At 52.1% G+C, this 21935-nt stretch overlaps 1 protein-coding gene across 1 annotated transcript in view; it reads left to right on the forward strand.

Moving 5' to 3' along the window:
* TNIP3 (TNFAIP3 interacting protein 3) overlaps positions 1-15838 on the forward strand; it is a gene marked incomplete at both ends in the record, with an annotated part of 42860 nt that extends 27022 nt beyond the window's left edge. The window contains one exon of the mRNA XM_080675491.1: positions 15783-15838. Within this exon, the coding sequence (XP_080531617.1) occupies positions 15783-15838 (56 nt within the window). The remainder of the gene's footprint in view (positions 1-15782) is intronic.
* Between the last annotated feature and the right edge of the window lie 6097 nt (positions 15839-21935).

Below are 21935 nucleotides of genomic sequence, written 5' to 3' on the forward strand. Positions count from 1 at the left end.
AAATATTCTGTTTAAATACCAAAGCAAATGCTAATCATTCCAGTTAACAACTATCTGTTTGTTGATACGTATGAGTACTACATGTGGCTCGTCTAGACTAGGTTCAGGAGAAAAATGCATACAATTAATGCAGACAAGTCCAGTCCCATGACAGCCATTCTCCTACTGGGAGTGAAGCCCTCCAGGGAAGGGCGCAGGCTTGTGTCACATATGGTACACCCCCCCCCCCGCCCCGAGGACCAGTGTCCTCACTGCTTATGCCTCAGCGTCCAGTTCTGAGAGGCTCATGGTCACATGAAGGGCAGGGTGACCCCCTCCTTTGTCGCTACCCTGCCCCTTAGTTCCAGCTGAATTTCAGACTCTGCTACTCCTTGCTGCTCAGTCAAGACATCACCTCTGTGGCCATGGTCTCTAGGTCACTTTGGCCTCATGCTACTCACCCCGCACCCTTGTAAACTCGCAGCCTAGAGCGGAACCGACACCGAGAATGAATAATGGGGTGTGCAGTGAGCAAGTGGGGTTTGCACCCACCAGCAGGCGAGGCCCCCCTCCCTGGCATATGAGGCCCCACCGTCCCCCGCGTGACTCTTGCCGGTGGCTGCACCTGGAGCAGCGTCTCAGGGCAAGCATGTCCCTCCTGCACCAGGCGGGACGCTCCGCCTTCCCTCCCAGGAGCGAGGTCCAGCCTTTGGGCTTTGCTGTGCCAGGTTTCCATTCTCCAGGGGTTATTGCATCAGCACTGTCTCAGGGTCAGTGACCGCCCCGATACCTGCCTCACAAGGGCACTGTCAAAGCTACAAAGGAATACGTTTTCTGGACATTTTAAGATGCCTAGGCATGGGATAGATGAAATCGAAACGTCAGGTTGCTTCATCAGCGATTATGCTTCTGGGCCCAAATTTACATTCTCAACATAGGAGGCATGTGTAGTGGCCACAGTTCTCAGAAGCACAGAGTTTAAGGCAGAGAAAGCAACTCATTATGTTCCACAGCGTTTGTTTAACATGCCTTTGAAATACCAACCGCAGGCCAGCAGGGTAATCCACTAGCACATTCTAGGCTGTTACCATGAATAAGGGAAATACCTCCTTTCTTGGCATCAACAGAATTATTTTCCTGCTCCCATGAGTGGGCCATTTTGACTTTGTCTTCTTGTGGCACCCACTGTGGCATCGTATCTTGGTCCTACAAACTATCCCAAGGTTTCCATCCTGGTCTTCATGCCCTAACTTCACGATGCCCCATCATTCAGTGTAAGTGCATCTTGTTACCGGGGAACCCCCGCTACCCCCGCCCGGTTGGGCTCGGGCTGCCTGTCGCTGTGTCCAATAAGGAAGGCAGAGTCAAATCAGATAAGGCATTTACTGAGAAGGCCAGCCCACCAAGAAGACAGGGCGCTTATAGCATCCAATCCTGCCTTCCAGCAAGGTGCAGGGGCCAGGGTTATAAAGGGGAAGGGGCTGGGGTGAGGAATGCAGCTACGTGCAGGTCTGGGGGTCCACGGATGTCAACTATCATCCTTAGGCATCAGGCGATGAGATGATGTTGATGACTTGATGTTGATAAGATGTTTTGACTCCTGGTGGGTCAGTCCGACCATGCTTATCGGTTCTATTTGCTGGATTCACAGCTTAGTCACCTCCTCAATCACTTCGCACAGGCCTTGAAAAAGAAACTTAAGAAAAATGTAGCCCCCTATTCACATAAGTATATGAGATTTAAAGTACTATGATTATTTTTCAGATTATAAGTCCCCCCTATCATTCTCTTCTGTGGCTTTGACGGCAGGTACCCAGGGCCATATTTTAAAAGTAGTTTATCTGACAAGCTACCTTTCTATGGTTAAATACCCTAACAGCAGCACATATGACTCAGTGTCATAGCAAATGCCATGCCCACCCGCAGAAGAAGCCGAACGGAGTGTTCCTCTCGGGCACGGCTGCCCCGGGGCCGCACGGGACCTCCCACAGCAGTGGGCACCTGCCAGTGCTTAGCGCAGCACCTGCCACCTCCTGCCTCAAGGTGTCTCAGTGGGCACCTGTGGGCAGCTCACCAATAAACCATTTCTGTTTTACCAGCCCAGAAGTTTACGTTAACCCTAAGCCAGAAGGAGAGAGGTGGGCTGCTTATCTCTAATCTGAAACATCTTTCTGCTGTTTTCATAGGTTTCTCTTCAGAAACGAAAGGTGACCAGTAGCCAGAGGAGCGTGGACGCAGGGAGCCGGGCGGGGTGCTCGCTGCCTGTGACTGTGGCTCGCGTCTGCCAGCTGCGCACCACCTGCCCCGCCACCTGCCCCGCCACCTGCCCCGCCACCTGCCCCGCCACCGTGTGACGTGCCTGGGCCCGGGCAGAGGAAAAGGCTCTGATGGCTGAGATCCCGTGGGGTCTGCGAGGCCAGGGTGACATGGCCCACACACCGCCGTGTCCCGGCACAGACTGGCAGGCGGATCACGCACCACTCCCTGAGACCTCGGCACATGCCATGGGGTGTACAGGGGCGGCTTTGTGATCTTGGCATCTCCCCGCTGGTGCGATATTACATTTGACGTAAATATATATTCCCTGGGGAAGGTGTCTGCGGGGTCAGTGTTTGCTCTGGGGATTTTTATAGGGCTCAGCCTTTAGGCAGTTTAGCTGGGCCTCACTCCTGGCCTCAGAGAACCCAAAAGCAGGGCTGCAGAGGTGTATATACTTGTGGAAACCACAGTGCTTTGACCTGAATAAAATGATAAACTTGCAACCTTTCCTTCCTCAAGGTGCGGAGAACTGGGCGCCGCCTTCGTGTTAGGTGACTAGACCGGGGAGGGGAGTCCTGGTGTGAGGGGCACCACTGGCTGCGCCCACCTGTGATCCCAGAAGCAGCTCAGAGACCTGGGGTTTGCAGTTAAATTGGTGGCTTTCTTTCCTATGGACTCGAGTGGTTATTAATGAAAAGCATAACCCCGACTTCTCATGCAAATAAATGAAAAACGAATGTACCCAATTACGCAGTAACTTAGTATTGCCATGAGCTACACCGTGGCGTGCAGGTGTCTGACGACTAAGGCGACTTTCGAGTCTGAAGCTCATGCATTTGCTGAGGCTTCTGCTGGGAACCCCTGGATCCGCTGCGGGAGTGTGACCCACAGGGGTGGCGGGGCCACTAGAAGCACCTGAAAAACCGGCCATCGGCTGAAGCTGCAGCCGCAGGAACCACCCAGACTCCGTGCCCAGACGATAGAGGGTTTCGTCCAGAAACCCCGTGGCTTAATTCCAGCGCAAGTGTTTTGGGTGTTTTTTCCAATTCCTGGAAATACTTGAAGCATCGTGTAAAGGCAGATGTAGAGCCTTGACAGTCCACCACGTCCAGCCTCGTCTTCCGCTCTCAGACACAAGGCCTGAGAAGGAATTGTCCTTCTGTGAATTCTGTAAAGCCTTTTTTTTTTTTTTTTTTTTTTTTTTTTTTTGCTACTATTTATTAAAGAGGTGAGTCATGCTTGAGCCGCACTTCAGTATAAGTGAATCGGGACAATAGAACTCACAAGTCAGTTACACTGAAACATTTTGGCATATTTATTTTTTAAATATATTTTATTGATTTTTTACAGAGAGGAAGGGAGAGGGAGAGAGAGTTAGAAACATCGATGAGAGAGAAACATTGGTCAGCTGCCTCCTGCACACCCCCTACTGGGGATGTGCCCACAACCAAGGTACATGCCCTTGAACGGAATCGAACCTGGGACCCTTCAGTCTGCAGGCCAAGGCTCTAACCACTGAGCAAAACTGGTTGGGGCACATTTTGGCATATTTAAAAAATCCCCATTCTCTCCGATTAGTGAAAAAGCCATTGTAACATCAACGTGCAGAGGCTGGGAGGTTTCCCACGGAGGTGCGCCCAGCAGAGTGAGATCTGAGTGTACCTGCCAGCCGGCTGAGGCCCGCGTCCCCTGCACCTGCGCCTCCCGCCCTCCGCTGCTCTCCACCTGCAGTGCCTGCCCCGCCCTGGAAGACCCTCGCCCAGCGCTGCTCTTCTAGGAGGTTCCACCAGCAAACAGACTTGGGCCACGTGTGCTCTCCACGCTCCCGATGGGAACACTGGGGGCATGGAAACACGGAGACACCAATGCTGGCCCCCCAGACACCGAGCTCCGCCTTCCCTGCAGGCGGGGGTGTCGCTCAGGTGAACCCACACCTAACACAGCATCAGGACGGGTGAGCATCCAAGACACAGGGCTTGCTGACGGAACACGGAACATATGTGTCATCCTCATGGGGACACTGCGGGGAGCAGACGCCCCTCCTCCTTCCTCGAGAACAAATGTGTTCCCACGGCCACGCTCCCCTCAGAGCTGACCCCCAGCTCCAGGCCGTGCCCGGCGGGTGAGAGCAGCCTCCCGCCTGCCAGTTCTAGGTGACGAGGTGAGGCGCACGCAAGGCGGGCAAAGCAGGCGTGCAGGGTGAGCGTGCGACACAGTCTATGCTTGTCTTCCTTCTATTCGTTACTCTACTACTTTCCACACAAACACCTGTACACCTGCTTCTGGCCACACCTGTGTAATGGGACCCGACACAATCAGATGCAGTCCACAAAAGGCTACACTGGCCAGCCAGACACCATTGGACCCTGGGTTACCGGCTGCACATCCTCGCGTATTTTACAGTGGAAAACACTGGAACAAGACACAAAATACCTACCATTCTCCACGTGACTTCTCTCCTGATCTGACAAAGCCCCTTCAGAGATGTGTGAATGGGGCAACCTCGGGACAAGTCCCACTGGAATAACACCCCCTCAGCCCCTGTCTACAACTTCCTTCTCTTCCGGAAGTGCTGACTTGACTAACTGGTGACTTACATCCAATGGGGTGTTAATGACTAAGCCATCGGAATAGAACCCCTTGGGGGTCTGTAAGATCGGGGGTGGGGTGCTCAGAGAAGTTAGGCTCTGGCTCTGTAAACCTCGGGTCACTCTGTACAAATGTTAGCTGAGACACAGAGAAGCGCCTCAGTGAGAAATCAAGGCCGAATCCCGACACCTTCGCCATGTCCTGTGAGTCCGTGTGCTTCGGGACGACTGCCCCCTTCTACACACACCCGGCCTCTCATCTGGACCATGAGCTGTCCTTCAGTGGCATTTCTTCGAATGACTTTGTTTGACAGAAATGGGCCGAGTGTGTCGTGAGGGCCGACACTAAAGAAACCGTGGCACTTCCTGCTCTTCCCAAGTCGAAGGGGACCCCTCCCAGCCCAGGGCCTGTCAGCAAGGGCGCCTTTATTCCCAGCACAGTCCCTGGCCTTCCAAGATACATAAAGTATCACCTTCCTTCTATAAACCACAGCAATCAACCAGGCAAAATTGGGCAATTTAAATCAAGCAAAATATTACAATACTCAAGTGTTCTAACAAAATTTTATACCTTTTCTCTTTTTAAACAAAAATGTATTTCAGTAATTGGCAACATCTCCCATTTCCCCCAGAAGGACAACTACCCTTTACTTTTATAAGATTCCCGGTTCACAGTGGTTCTAACCATGTGGCAGACTCCATCTTTCCAGAACACAGTCAAGGTTAATCTCAGCACCCAGAGCAGTTATTATAAAACCTTACCAAGCTGAAATGGCTTTTCATTCTCTCAAATCTGAGGAAGGGAGGGCTCCAGTTGGATTTCTCCATCGCACAGCGCGGGCGTGGCCTCACCGTGTCTGGCGGGTGTTTGTGTCGCCCGTGCGCCTGGCCCCCTGAGCGCGTGGCCCCGTGAGCGGCGTCACTTTGCAAACAGGACAGGGCCTCTCCAGGCAGCACGGCCCGGACCAGAGCAGTGACGCTGGGAACAGAAGGCATCCCAGAGCCTCCCTGCATCTCACACACTGGTCATGGCAGCAGCAGAGTCCCTGTGGGCCACGCACCCGGAGGGGGCCCGCAGGCAGCCTCTTCGCCGCAGCGGCTCGTCGGCACGTGTCGTCGGTGCACGTTCAGCAGGTCTGAGTCCTGGATGTAGTGAGGCTCCCGCCGGGCTTTCAGTGTCCACGCCTGCCAGCCTCGGGCTGTGATTCATGGCGAGCCACCATTTGGGGCTTTGAAGTGGTCTGTGTATTGTTGAGCTATACCCAAGTCCGCTTGCTGCTGGCAAAACCAAGTGGAACGCAAAGGCTTGTGTCGGAAACATCTGGCGCGCCAACAAGCTACACACTGAGCCACCCGTACGTCACCCACGGCCTCACATCTACATGGATGTGGAAACGTGGCCACCCTGTGAGTATCTTCATCGTGTGGAAGAGACACATCTCAAAACGTCACAGTGTTACAGAAGCTAACCCAGTGATTCGGTTGTTGTCTGGCAGAATACATTGAAAGGCATATTCCCAACAGAACACTCCTCCAAGGAGAGTGGCATTAAAAACTTCCAGTGATGAGACCGACCGTCAGGTTCCCAGGTACGTTTGCTGTTGGACATGGTTCTCCGCTGGGAACTTGCAAAGATTTCTCACGCAGCAGCTTTTTATCCCAGCATCGCTACCAATTTCCAGTGGTTCCGAGGGTATGGAACACCTCCCATTCCCCAAATTCTCCTTTTTGTTTTTATTTTGTTTTTAATTTTTTTTCATTACAGCATAGGGTTACACATACTTTATGGGGTGTCACCCCTGAAATTTCCAGTGCACACCTGGCCCCATGCCTCGTTATTAAATATTATCAGCTCTCCTCCCTGTGCTGTACTTCACATCCCTGTGACTATCTGTGACAGCCACCCTGTGCTTCTCAATCCCTCCACCTTTCACCAGCCCCCACCCTATGGCAGCCGCCAGTCTGTTCTCTGTGCCTACGAGTCTGTTTTGTTCATTAGATTCCACATGTAAGTGAAATCACATGGTATTTGTCTTTCTCTGCCTGACATATTTCACGTCCCTGACCACGTGTTTGTGATTCCCCGAATGAATATTCCTTCCACTTCTGATCAGGTATATATTATACAAACGAGGATCCTGTGTGAATTCAGAGGGAAAATGAAGAACTAGCGTCTGGAACCCCTGACTTGGCTCGGAGCCTCGACCCAGAGCTGGGCCATGGCTTCCTCCTTCCCAAGTGTTCCCAAGCGTTTCCTCCTGACAAACCGCCAAAGGCAAGACAGGAGTGAATGTGTTGGAACTTAGACACTTGGGGAAGATGTGCACCATAGATAAAAAAATTCAGGCCAATTTTGCAAATACGTTTGTTTCTATCCTATCTAATAAAAGAGTAATATGCAAATTAACCATCACTCTGTCACACCCACCAGCCACACCCACCAGCCATGCCCACCAGCCAATCAGGAGCGAATATGCAAATAAACCCAACCAAGATGGCTATGGCCACAGAGAGCAGGAGGGAGGCTTGGGTTTCCCCGGCGATGGAGGAAGCCAAGCTTTCTGCCTGCCCTTGCTGGCCTAGGCCTCCACTCAAGGCTACAAAGTTTCAATGATAGAAGATACATAAATCCAAACAGAAATGGCGGCAGCCAGGGAGCTGGAAAGAGCAGGAGGCTAGGGTTGCCCCTGGCGATGGAGGAAGCCAAGCTTTCCGCACACCCTGGCCGGCCCAGGCCTCCGCTTAAGGCTACAAAGTTTCAATTATAGAAGATACGTAAATCCCAACAGAAATGGCTGCTGCCATGGAGCAAGCAGAAGGCTTGGCTCTGCTCCAGGCTACAAAGTTTCAATTGTAGAAGATAAATAAACCCCAGATACCAGAGCCTCTGCTTGGGTCGCCAGGGGGTGTGGCTGGCCTGCAAACCACCACAGGCCCCTCGCCCAGGCCGCCCCACTCCCCAAAGGAACCCCCACCCTGATCCGGGACACCCTTCAGGGCAAACCAGCTCCCCCCCCCCCAATGCACCAGCCCTCTATCCTATCTAATAAAAGAGTAATATGCAGATTGACCATCATTCCAACACACAAGATGGCTGCCCCATGTGGTTATAGATCCTGCCCCCATGTGGACACAAGATGGCCACCACAAGATGGCCAGCAAGGGAGGACAGTTGGGAGGGACCAGGCCTGCAAGGGAGGGCAGTTGGGGGTGACCAAGCCGGCAGAGGAGGGAAGTTAGGGGTGACTAGGCCGGCAGAGGAGGGAAGTTGGGGGCAACCGGGCTGGCAGGGGAGCAGTTAGGCATCAATCAGGCTGGCAAGGGAGCAGTTAGGCATCAATCAGGCTGGCAGGGGAGTGGTTAGGGGGTGATCAGGCTGGCAGGCAGAAGCGGTTAGGGGCAATCTGAAAGGCAGGCAGGCGAGCAGTTGGGAGTCAGCAGTCCTGGATTGTGAGAGGGATGTCCTCGAGGGGTCCCAGATTGGAGAGGGTGCAGGCTGGGCTGAGGGACACCCCCCACCATGCACGAATTTCGTGCACCGGGCTTCTAGTACATAAATATTAAGCACAGTTGTGATGTCAGGAAATGCGCCATGCGTATTCCATGACTGCTCGCACTCCAGACATACCGCATGTCCCTGGGAACATGCATTCTGCAGTTTGAAAACTTGACGGAACAGCTTCTTCCCATTCTAAAATCTTAAGTTTGTTTCTGATATTAGGTTGCAATATCATCCATCATCAGTAGGTGCCGCCACTTAACACAGTTTCCTGGAATGTGAGCATTCCTTAGTTCAATGCATAAACTAATTAGCACATTTAAAGTTAGTGTCATAAATGTAGAAACACATTGAAAGTAGAATTAGCCTTAGCTGGTTTAGCTCAATGGATGTGTCGCTCACATCGATGTTTGTCTCTGTGTCTCTCCCCCTCCCTTCCACTCTCTCTAAAAATCAGTGGAAAAATATCCTCCCGTGGGGATTAACAACAAAAAAAGAAAAAAAGTAGATTTATGCCCTGGCTGATTTGGCTCAGTGGTTAGAGTGTCAAACAGCTGACATGCTACGATAACTACATTAGCATCGTGACATAAACATGGTAGTGCAGGACATTATTATTAGCAGGTGTAATAGTAAAGCTAATTTTAATTTATCCCAATGCACTATGAATTTAATATCTAAAAGGTAAACATATTTCCATCATCAAATCAGATCCCACGCAACTTTTCTCTTCTCTAGTTGGAAAATGAAACCGTACTTAGATGAGCTAACCTGAGAACAGAACTTGAGGGTAGGAAAATGACCATTTTCTTCAAAACGCCTGAAGCAATGGTACTCCAGCCGGGGCCACCGGCTCTGTGCAACTGTTCCCACACCAAGCACCCCTGTGCGGGCCACCCAGCATCATCATGGGTCAATACTCCCCCCTTCCGTCCCCCACACACACGCCTGGCCTGGTAAACAGCTCGGCCTGGATCCTCACAGCAGCTTCCCAGGCTGGAGACACCGGAAGCACACAGACCTGCAGAGTGACACCCTCAACAAGATTGCCTCGGAACTCCTCACCTGACCCAGGGGAGAGGAAGAGCCTGCCCTGCCCTGAGGACATCACTCCCAACATCCATACATCTCAGCCAGGTCAGCAGAGCAAGCCCAGACAAGGGGCTGATAACCCCAAGGATGGTGTCAGCAGAAGGAACGCACACTGTCAAGCATGGCATGGGCATTTGTGTGCTGGGGCCGCGGGGACAAAGTGCCACAGGGGGTGGCCTAGCAATGGAATGCACTGTCTCACAGCTCTGGGGGCGGGGCGTCCGAGGCCTCGGTGTGGCAGGGCCACCCTCCCGAGGCTGTGAAACCAGCCTGCCTCCATGCCTCCACCCTGGCCTTGGGCTAGGTGGCCATCAGTGGAAGCATCCCTTCACCTCTGCCTTTACCTCACGCAGCGTTCTCCCTGCATGTCTGTGCTTCAATTTCTCCTTATATGACCTCTAGTCACACGGGGTTAGGGGCTCACCCAACTCCAGTGTGAGCTCGTCCTGCCTTAGCTCATTACATCTGCAATGACACTCTCTCCAAATAAGGTCAGACTGTGAGGTACTGGGTGTTAGGATTTCAATATATAAATGTGGGGTCACAATTCAATCTACAACAGTGTTCCTTTCTGGCTTAAAAATACCCTGGTACGACAGCCTGAATGTGTGTGTCCCCCCAAAATCAATATGTTGGAAACCTAATGCCCAAGGTGACAGGGCCTCCGGGAGGTGCTGAGGTAATGAGGGTGGAGATCCTGAGAAGGGGATAAGTGGCCTTATAAAAGGGCCTGGGGAGCCAGCCTGCCCTTCCACCACGTGAGGACATGGAGAAGCAGGCAGCAGTTCTAGCAGCCAGAAGAGCGCTGCCACCAGAACCCAACTGTCCCGGAACCCTGACCTTGACTTCCAGCCTCCACAACTGTGGGAACTAACATCCAGGTGTTTATAAGCTATGAAGTCTGTGGGATTTATTACAACAGCCGGAATAGACTGCCCACCTGGTGAGTGCCACAGGGACCGGCGGCGACTGCTTCCCTTCACCAACGTCCCGCCAGTGGGAAAGGTCAACCAGACCATGGCTTGGAGGTGAGGGCAGCGTGTGCTCCTAGGAGATGGCTAAGGGCTCACGAGTCTGGCTCATATTGGACAGTGGACCAAACCCACATAGAAAAAAATCTGTGGAGGACCACCCAGCCAGACAATCTGGTCCTGACATTTTGAGTCTGTAAGCCCCGTTTATAAAGACCCCAGCCAGAAGTCTTTCCAGGTGTCCTCCAAAGTGGCCTCAACATCAAAGAGTTAAGATCTACATGCTTCCAGTGAGATTCTGACGTCTGCAAATAACACTATAGGCATGCCTCTGCAGGGGTTTTGGTTACAGTAGGTTTAGTAAGACAAGGATTTTTTCAATCCCTTGTTTTCAGTCATTCCAAAATCTTCTTATTGGAATACTTTGCTTATTTTTAGCTCATTATCTTGAAACCTCCCCATCCCCGGTGGTGATGGTGGTGATGATGGTGATGGTGGTGATGATGGTGATGGTAATAGTGGTGGTGGTGGTGGTGGTGGTGGTGATGGTGGTGATTATGGTGGTGGTGGTGGTGGTGATGGTGGTGATGGTGGTGATGGTGGTGATGGTGGTGGTGGTGGTGGTGGTGATGGTGGTGGTGATGGTGGTGATGGTGGTGATGGTGATGGTGGTGGTGGTGGTGGTGGTGATGGTGATGGTGATGGTGGTGGTGGTGATGGTGGTGGTGGTGGTGATGGTGATGGTGGTGGTGGTGGTGATGGTGGTGGTGGTGGTGATGGTGGTGATGGTAATAGTGGTGGTGGTGGTGGTGATGGTGATGGTGGTGGTGGTGGTGATGGTGGTGGTGGTGGTGATGGTGATGGTGGTGGTGATGGTGGTGATGGTGATGGTGGTGGTAGTGATGGAGGTGGTGGTGGTAGTGATGGTGGTGATTGTGGTGGTGGTTTTCAGATGTGTAGGTTTGTCCAGAGCAAGATTAATATGATGCTGGGTCTGAAGAAGCCATCTACCTGGGCAGTAACAATGTCATGCCTGCCATGATTCCTGTCACATAACAGTATCCTACATAAAATTCCCAAGACTGACCCCCCAAAAGTTGAGAACTGTTGAACAATGTAAATAAGTGACACTGCCAATAAGTTATTCACTGGAATGCAGTTGAAATGAGAACAGAGGGGAAACGCTGGACACTGGCACATTACAACCCAGCCAAGACCAAGGCCAGCATCACAGGCCCTTTCCGTGCGTTGGCATCAGATCACTGAGTAAGTAAGGAGAACAGCTATTCATGGATGCACAACAGATGCAAGAGTTGTTATTGGGTGAAGGGACGAGCCAGTGTTAGTGTTGATAATAGGTATTCTGAAAAGTCGGCTGTCTTTCTTTGATGCAATAAACAAATCTCTTTTGGGAATCCTTCCAAAGAAATAAAAATTATGACACTGCTGTGTGCACCTGAGAACCTCCATCGCTGTTTGTCATTTATGGCCTCAAGAACCTCACCTGCAGCGTCTTCTCCAGGTTCCCTCTCATTGGTTCCACCACACTTTTCAAAATGGTATCTGGTCTAAGGGGAGGAACACATTTGTTCATGATCTTCCTCAGGCGTTCCTTGTGATGATAGTCCTGTAGTAGTGACCATCCAGTTTTGGTCTGACCTTTTCCTTGGACTCATGATGAGCTTCTTTCTGAAGGCCAAGCAGTAGGGAGTAAACTGTAGAGGCCATGCCACCCTCCACACCGGGGCAGCTCCGTGCTCCTAAGAGAACGTAAGGGTGCTGAGCATGTAAATGCTGAAAGGAACCTGAGCTGCTGGACTGAAGTGGCTCAGTGAGTCCTTCCTGGTCAGTGCATCTGGGGCTCCTGGTCCCTTAGCTCTACCCCCCATGCAGCAGGCAGAATGCCGAGCCCAGAATGCTCACATCACGGCGGGGGGGGGGGGGGGGGGGGAGGGAGGCTGATTGAGGAGCCTTGCTACACACTCCACGCTGGTCTTGGCATTTTGCATTCATACAGACACATTCAGGGCAGCACACCCCGTGAGCATAGCGTATACTATGAGGGAACAGCACATTTCTTCCCATGTGACAGAGCCACCACCGCAGGTGCCTCAGGGCCATGTCCCAATGACCTCAGCCAGTCTTTATTTCACCATCCGGCTTCCATTCTGTAGCTCCCTTAAAAGAAGTACCCCCAAATAATCCACCAGGGCCTTCTTGCCAGACAGCAGTCCACATTGAAGCAACAAAGGGAGTCAATTGTGCGGGTTTTCTGTACGAGGCCCAGGCCAAGCTTGTTAGCGAAAGTCTTCTCCTTTGCCGGCCAGGCTGCCTCCCCTCACAGTCAGGGCTCTACAGTTAAGTCCCTTTTAATGAGGGGAGCTGAGCGCCACTCAATATCCCAACCTGCCCCTTGCAGGCGCCGGGCCCGCTCACACCGCAGCTACTCCCAGCAGCATCCCTAATCCAACGTAAGGCTTCCTGCGATGCTAATCCAGCATCCACACGTCCTCACTCTCAGAACCAGCGGGCTATTTTTCACAATAACAGCATATGTTCAACTTATCCCCCATGAAAGAGGACCCCATCACCTACCGTTTCCCCAAATTAGCTTGTAGATCGGAGGTTACATGTTAACAGGCCAATTTATAGCGGTCATCCATAGTCATGAAAAGTCTGTGGCTCACGGATACATGTTAGAACCCTTCACAGTTCGCGCTCACTCCACAGGACCTCGGAGCCCCAGGGCGGGGGGGATAACTGTTCACCAGAGGGACGCCTTTGGCAGTTGAAGAAAGAGGGACAGTGTGCAAAAGCTATTTCTGTTTCCAATTATTTCAGTGATTTATTTGGGGCCAAATCAGCCACTGAATCTAGGAGGGCTTACATCCTGCCTGGGGAGCTGGAGCTTGCTGGCTCTCAGAGGTGGCGCTTTTGATTTAGGGTCCACTCGGGCCCCAGGCCTGCCTGTGGACGTCACCAAGACATCTTTTCTGGGCTACTCTCCGTGCCGTTTTCAACAGACCATGTTCCTCAAACACAGAGTGGCATTTCAAAGAGACCTTTAGGGAATGTTTTTATCGTTTAAGAGAACATTCAAACCAAACTTGTCTTTATTTTTATATCCGCCCTTTGCTTGGCATGACCAGATCTTCCTTGACTAACATTATAATCAACTCTATGCTGTGGAGGCAAAATGTGTGAAATACTGTGCACTGAATCTATGGATCTGTGCGTTGCACCTGTGGATCTGTGCACTGCACCTGTGGATCTGTGTGTTGCACCTGTGGATCTGTGTGTTGCACCTGTGGATCTGTGTATGAATCTCTGGGAAGCAGGTGGGGCACAATCAGCAACGTCACTTAGCAGCAGAGAGAGAGGTGCACACATTTACTCAGGATTTTCAATGAGGTGTCCCAGAGCTGTGACTTCTGCCATTCGCACACTGATCTCCTCATTGTAAGAAATGACATTCTTGTTTACAAACGGTGGTTCCCATAATGTGGCCCCACCAATTGCGTCAGCACCAGCTGGGGACTTGCTGGAGATGCACTCTCAGGTCATGTCCAGTGAGCTGCTCCAGAGACGCCAGGAGGATGAATCCAGGGACCACCCAGGCCGCACACCTGCCGAGCTTCCCCAGTTAACACATGCACAGAGCCGACTCCCACGCTGCCTATGTCCTACTTAGCCACACAGAACACCTTCTGTCCCCTTAGAGCGGTGGGGAGTGGGGGGGCATGGGGACCTTTTTTCTGCCAAGGGCCATGTGGATATGTATAACATCACTCGTGGGCCATACAAAATGATCACCTTAAAACTTAGCCAGCTGTATTTGGTCAAACAGTTAATCCACTCACCCCTAATGCCTTGGCAGGGCCAAACTTCATGATTTTCCGGACCTTACACGGCATGAGAGCCCGATGTTCCCACCCATGTAGAGCCTTCTGCCTTTACTACTGAAATTTCAATATTCTCTTGTTTGGCCAAATCCACTTTAACACAGGAGTCCTATTCCCTGATGTAGATAGAGTCCTGGTGAAAAGACACACGGGGGCAGGGAGGGGACAGTCTGAGGCAGTGGGAACGCCATGACTTGGTGAGCAAGCGTGGTTCCTGTGAGATAACCCATAGGTAGCGCATTTTGCTCAAAATTTTAAAAAATGAGACTCTTCGCCTGCACACGTTCCCTTCCTTCATTGCCGAGCGCACTCTCCTCCTCGGACTGTTCTTCCCGACCAGGATGCCGGCCTTCTCCTATCCTTCTCCTCCAGCACAGGCTCTCATCCTCTCAGGGCAGCGCTGCCTCCAGCCATTCAGCACCGACGCTGCTGCTGCTGTTCACTCCACGTGCTGGTCACTTCCTTTAGCTTCGCACACTCACCCCGCCAGAGCTTGCGCGGCTGCCCCGTCGTCCTCACCCGGCTTGGGTCCTGCGTGCTCTTCCCTAATCACTCACTATCTTCCTCTCAATCGGTATCTTACCATTTTCTTCAGTGGGTCCCGGAGTCCCTTACCTCTGCCTTTCCCGGCATCTATTTCCAGCAGCGGGCGGTGTCACCTGGCAGGTAGCTAAGGAGCCATCGCAGTGACAGGATGGACCCAGGGCAGGATGTGGCCAGTACAGGCCCCGGTGGGAGGAGCATTAGCAGGGAACCTGCCTGTGCAGGGGCAGGCTGGTGTCAGCACAGGCCAGTGGCCTGGGTGAGTGCGTCTCCACCACGGGTGCTCTGAGCAGCGCCCCCATGCCTGCTCCGGCGTCCCCTCCAGCCTCTGGCATACCCCATGGTGTGCAACTTTCAAAAACTGGTTCCCATGGACAGAGCAATGACAAAAAGACACACCCACGGGGCATGTATCTTTCCCAGGGTCCCTCTGGGAGACACACAGACAGACAGATGGCCTTCCCGGAGGCTGCTGTGGGGTAGGGACTGGACCTTGAGGCCCCAGCCTGTGCCACAGCCCCTGCTGGTTGCCTTGGCTTCATGAGACAACAGCACAGCCCTCCCTCTCCCCTCCCCTGCCCCGTGGCCCTGCCTGCCTTTCCCGTTTCTTACTGCTCTGTCTAAAGCAAAGCACGATGCTGGGACCAGTAGCAGCATCACCTCCAAACAGGTGAGGAACGCATTCCCAAAGCCCACGGCAGGCCTCTGCGAGCTGCGGGCTGTGCACTAACAAGGCCCTGACGCATACACGCTACAGTTTGCAAACCCGAGGCTGCCTGGCCCAGCACAGGGCTGGGTGACCTGGCTGAGCAGAGTCCTCGCAGGCTGTATCCTGTGGGACCACGGCAGTGCCCTGCAGGGAACAATGGCCCCTCGGCCCTCTCCTCTCCACGCCTGCCAGAGCCTGGGGGTAGGACCTGAGCTACCGGATTCACTTCTGTCCGCTCAGCTAAGGGCTTGGTCTTCAGCGCGTGGAAGGAAGTGAAGGAGGAAGATCCAAGCTAGCCGGCAGGCACCAGGCTGGGAGCTGCTGCGCCACAGAGCGCCTCGGGACAAGTTTTCTTTGTATGAAATTCCAATCAATTAAAGAACCCACAGCTCCAACACATCTCTCCTTGTCAAGCCCTAAATAACCTGCCCTTTCCTCTCTGCTTTTTGAATCCTCACTCGAGGCTATGTTTTTCATTGATTTTAGAGAGAGAGGAAGGGAGAAAAAGAATCGTTGATGTGAAAGAAATATTTGATCAGTTGCCTCCTGGATGCACCCCAATCGGGGATCAAGCACCAAACATCGGCACGTGCCCTGAGCGGGAATCGGGCCCAAACCATGTTGGTGTACTGGGGACTCTCCAACCAGCTGAGCCACCCGGCCAGGGCCAGGGACCTCCCGGTAGATTGATTTGCTTGCTCATAGGTTATAATCAAATGTGTCTATTAAAATTTAGGCCACTTGTGATTGGTCAAGGGCAGCTTTTCTTTCCATTTCTAGGTCTACATGGAGACATGCTTGTTATTTTCCTTTAATGCTGATTCCAATAAAAGGAAAAAAAATGTAAGGCTTGGAATCAAAGATTTGGTTCTTAGTACTATGTCCACTAGATGGCGCTATTGTTTCAAGAGAACGAGGTGACGCATTTCTAAAATCTTCCCATGAGTTACAGCAGTAAGAGAGAGAAGGCCTTTTCTTTCATTTTTAAAAACTCTCTTTTTATGTAAATGACATTAGCATTTAAAATGTATGCCATCAGAGCTTAATTCTGAAAACCTTTGCATCTCTAAGACTTTGTTTAGTTAAGCTGCTCCATGCTGAGTTCTCTTTTTAAACCTTTTTTCTCTATATACTTAACAGGCTTAATGACAACAAATGAAAACATCTTAGTTATAAAATGTGCCTTAAACTCCACCATCCACAGAGGTTAAATAAAACCCCTGAAGCTACAGCCAACAGGTAACACCAGGATCCAATGTGAGAGTCTGTCAGCCATGCCTGCCTAGTTCTCAGAGAAACGTACCAGTGTGTGTGCACACACTCCTGCCAGTACACACAAGTGTGTTTAAAGTGCATATTTTACCCATTCGCTAATGCAAACAGCACAGCACAGTTGCGAATTCCGTTCCAGGCCGGCCAAGTTTGCCCACCTGAGTATAACACTCCCTTTATTCACTCAAGTTTGTCACAGTTTGAGCCTTGTGCACTGAAGGCAGCATCTAAAGCAATCTCTGTTGTCACTATGATGTTTATGACTAATACTTTTAAAGTATTAACTTAATGCCCTATAGCATGTTGCATGTTATAATTACACAGGCTTTGGGAGTGACGGTTAACTTATCTTTACAAGTGCAATTCCGAAGGAGCAAAGCTAGGACACAATATGACTTGGAGGCTCAAACCTCCGCGTTAATGACAAGGTCCTCCCACAAGTGTGTACCTACAGCAATTGTGTGCTGAAGTCTTAGAGATGCAAAAAATCATTGGGACCCAAGGCAAACCCTTTGGGGTAATCATATACAGTATGTTGAAAATACCACAGAGAACAGATTAAGGCACCATGATGTCATTGAAAATATAGTGGTCTTTTTTCTCTATAAAAGCTGAGGGGAAATTTTAAAAATTAAATTGAAATAGTTATAATATTTTCTTACTTTTTTCTCAAAGCCTCTACAATTGAAAAATATTTTTAAATTTTTGAGAGTAAATATGCTCCCTTACATAACTGACTTAGTAAAATTTAGCAAACAAATTAGTTTCTCAAGTACTAAAATAGAATTTCACATTCTTCCTTTGAATCAGTTGTCAAAATGAAGTCTGACATCTTGGGTTTTGATTTACTATCATCCTGCACTTACAAATACAAAAGCAGTCCACACCCTGTACATTTTACCCATAAAATCCTTTCGCTCGGACACTTCTCGAGGCTGGTTTTCTGGTCCTACAGGTGGATGACTAAATTAGTCTGCGGGGCGTGGCCGGCCGCGGACTGATGGTGTGTGGCCTGACGGTGGGGGTGGAAGGGGAGTTGACCCCTCACGCAATTGCAGCAGGTACAGTCCCAGCGGCGGAATGCTATGCATGCCTTGTTCATCCATCCCTCCAATTACCTCATTCATTCATCAATATTTATCCAATTCCTAACATTCCTCTTTCAGCAGTCGATGTTTGCATGTCTTTATTTTTAGTATGCTGTCATACCTTGCTGATGTGACTCCCCAATGCTCTATTTTCAAACATAAAAAAGAATCTGTAACTTCCCGCTGCCCACGGAAAACAGGCCCAACCGCAGACTCTGAGGTCAGACACGCGTGGCGTTCTCCAGCTTACATGGAGATGTATCGCTATTGCTCCCCCACGCATCTCAGGTTTTGTCCCAGTCTTACCTACGCACCAATCCCTAGCCCCACCTTTACGCTATTGGCGTTTTCCTTTTGCTTACAGTTTTTTCACTGTACATGGGCCCACACCTCAGAGCTCTTCACATACCTCAAACACACCTCAGATCTCCCCTCTTCTATGAGACTCAGAACCCTCTTCCCTGAGCAGCTGTTCCGTGCCTTTGCCTCCTAAGTGGCTGATGTTCTGGCTTAGTTTCCCAGGTTCTAAGATATAATTTCACATTCTTCCTCTGAGTCACTTGCATATTCCTAAGAACAGGATCATCGGCATATGTTTCTCCTCCTTCCATTGAGAGAGGACCGGGACCCTGGCATTGTCACCTTTGCATCTTGAAAGCTCTCATCACACTCTTTCCCAGTACCACCTGTCCCCACCGGGCCACCATCTCCTCCTCTGTGATTGGAGGGACTCTCCCTGGGGAAGACCTGAGCTCCCACTGTGTCTCCCCCGCCCCCCACCTCCTGGGTCTCTCCTGCCACTGCTCTTCTCCATTTTTATTGGCTTTTCCCAGCAGCATATAAACATGCTGGTCTCCCTTAAGCCTTCTTTCCACCCAATACACTCTTTCCACTCTCATGCTATCTCTCTACCCCCCTAACAGCCAAACCCCTTGAGAGGGTGTGTCTACCCCATCACCGCACCCACAGCTCCCTCTCCCCAATGAACCCTGCAGGCTGGTCTCCATGCTCTCACCTTGAGTCGGCTGCGTGTGAGGTCCCTGAGGTCCAGATCGCCCTTATTCTCAACTCTTGGCCTCTATGTAAGGCTCACTCCTCGTCTCCGAGCCTCTCGGCTCACATACATCTCTCCCCGGAAACTTCTCACTAATCTATGCACCTGGGCAGGCATTTGCCGTGTCCTGTCAGTTGCACGTTGCATTGTATAGGTCACACTTCATCCTGGAAGCTCAGGAGCTGGTGTGCAGGGACTGGCTATTTTGTGCACAGCCATAACCGCAGTGCCTAACACAGTGCCTGGCACACGGAAGTGACCAGTATGTGTTAAAGGGGTCATAGGTGTTCAAAATGCATGTAATAGGTGATGAATTTTGAAAAGTAATCAAACCTACCCTATTGGGGAGAAACAAAGCCTTCGGTGATTGGTTAGACAGTTTTGTTTTGTTTTCTGCTATGTGACTGACTGTAGAGGATAATGATGATGTGTCTGAGCAGGTCAATGATGTGGTCACACACATAAGGCAGTGGGGACAGGGGCAGGCCTGGGGGATCATGATTCCCATAGACACACGGTCACGCCTGCACCGACGTCACCTCAGGCGCTCCGGTCCTGCTGTGCAGGCGGCTCTGACCAGAATAACCCGCGGGTGGGGGAGGGGTCCATCCCAGGAGTTTCCTGTTGGAGAAGTCGTTCACCGTCGTGGCATTGAACCAGGGACACCGCTTTACTTGGCGCCGACAGTCCCCGTCACTCATAAATCGAAGTCAACCCTTCAGCTAAGTGTGTAGATTCCCATCAAAGGCACCATGTTTAACTGTCCAAATGGCAAACTGCATCACATAAAAACAAGCAGCAGGGTGCCTTAACCCTGGGAAGCGCTCGGGGTTTCGTGGGCAAGAGCTGGGCAGGGACACCTTCCCCCTCCTTCATCCCATGGACGAGGAGCAGCATCCCGAGAAGCCATCTCATACCCAGCCCCCCCCCCCCCGCAGGCAACTGCCCCCCTTGTCAGAGGGACCACAGTGGGGCCCGGGCCACGCCTTCCTGCGTTCCCTTCCACACACCTGCCGCCCTGGCCGTGGCCTGTGCACAGCGCAGAGCGGCCTGGCTCTGGCTCGGGTCCCGGAACACTGAGAGCCTTATTGCAGGGATGTGTGCTGTGGAGCTCAGACAGGAAAACATTGTGAAAGTGAAATCTTCCCCGGAACAACAGGATTAAAACCCAGGTAAGGTCAATGATGAGCATTTGGGCAATTTAACTCTCCACTGTCTGCAGAACCTGAAGCCTGACGAAGGCCCAAGATATCTCGGGGCGGAGCTGGAACGCGGCCCTGGCGGGCGGAGCGGGCATGGAACCCCATCCCCCAGGACAGCGGCCCGCATGCTCAGTGGTGCCCAGTGGGTTTCAACCACATCAAGCACTAGGTCGTTAAAGCCCAAGAGCTCAGCCGAGATGAGGAGAGAGAACTGCGGGCAGGGGCTCTGTGCTTTCTTTCCTTCGTTGTCGCCTGATATGCGTTCATTCAACAATTTGACATTTGTTTATTCTGTGCAATTTCCCTGAGGGGCCACCCCCAGGCCGACACCAACGCTACAGCTGACCACTCTGTGCCCGCACTCGCGATGGAGAGACCCTCGGTCCTTGTGGAAGATTCCGCCACGAGTCTGAAAAGGCCTCATTCTCTGCACAGGAGCCTGGTAACCTGAGCCCAGGGACGGCCCACATCTCATGCTCAGGACACGGAATGAACGGTGCCTGTCCTCCACGTCCCAGCCAAAGCCGCAGGCAGGGCAATCGGCGGCTCCACTCGTCCTTTCTCTGCGCCCTCGCTAAGCCCCGATGCACACAGCACGACGTGGGTTTCCCTATTTGTTTGAAACACATGCACCTGGGGCACCTGCACCTCTGGGTGACCTGTGGATGTGATGTTTACATCCTGTCATGGTCCCAAGTGCTCTGTGCACGGCAACGCCAAGTGCCGGGTCCCAGGCCCGTCCGGCCTTCTAACTGTGAGTGTGTGGCTTTAACCCTAAGAGTCTCTCATCTTAGACCACAGCGAGCCGGGCTGTGAGCCCTAGAACTTCCTACAGGTGGGATTCTTTACAGCCTTCTGGTAGGTGCACCCCGAACCCGGGCCACGCCTACAGGAGCACGGCTGTTATTCACCGTCTCCGCTCCTCTGTGTTGACAGCACACTGCAGTGAGAACGAGCCGGCTGCAAAGTCGGAGTCCTCCCAACAGGACACAGCACTGTGGTCAGGGGCCCACCAGAACATAGAGGCCATGCCGTTCTTCCAACAAGGATGGATCTAGCCAGGCCTCGCAGGACAAAAAGGGCGCAGCAGGGTGAGGAGGGAGCAGGAGGCCTCGTCTCAGCACCGAGAAGGCCGGCCCGGCACAGAGGAGAGGCGACAGCATTGAAACCAGGAGCCTGGACCGAGAAGCCCAGGAGCACAGGCGGCTGGATCTCCAAGCGACAGGGGCCCACTGACCCCGGGCCACCCAGGCTCTGAGGACAGGATGCTGGTGCCCGGGGGCGCCGAGTCTGCGCTTGCCGGGGGTGTCGCAGGGCGCTGTGAAGACAACACGTTCCCTGTTCACTTTAGGTGGCAGTCAATCAAGGGGGCCTTGGTTTTCCCCATGCCTACTGGAAAATGATTTTCCTAGTTCACATGACAGACAGTGCCGGCACCTGTGTCAGCCGGAGGTGTGTGCGTGCGCGTGCGTGCGCGTGCGTGCGTGCGTGCGTGTGTGTGTGTGTGTGTGTGTGCGTGCGTGTGTGTGTGTGTGCCCGCGTGCCTCAGTGTCCCCAAGGCAGCAGTGAGAGGTGGGGAAAACCCCCGCCCTGCTCTCCATCTACCTCGTTCCGTGAAACACAGCCCCAAACACATCTTGTCCCGAAAGCACGTGAACAGGACACTGGGATTAGCATCGCCTGCTCTGAGCCGTGTTGCTGACTCCACGCTGAGTTTTGCAGCCTGTGCTTTTATGCCTTAAGATGCAAAGACATGGGCACAGCCCCAGCTAGTTTG

The sequence above is a fragment of the Plecotus auritus genome, assembly GCF_963455305.1.
Source record: "Plecotus auritus genome assembly, chromosome: 6".
NCBI classification, from domain to species: domain Eukaryota; kingdom Metazoa; phylum Chordata; class Mammalia; order Chiroptera; family Vespertilionidae; genus Plecotus; species Plecotus auritus.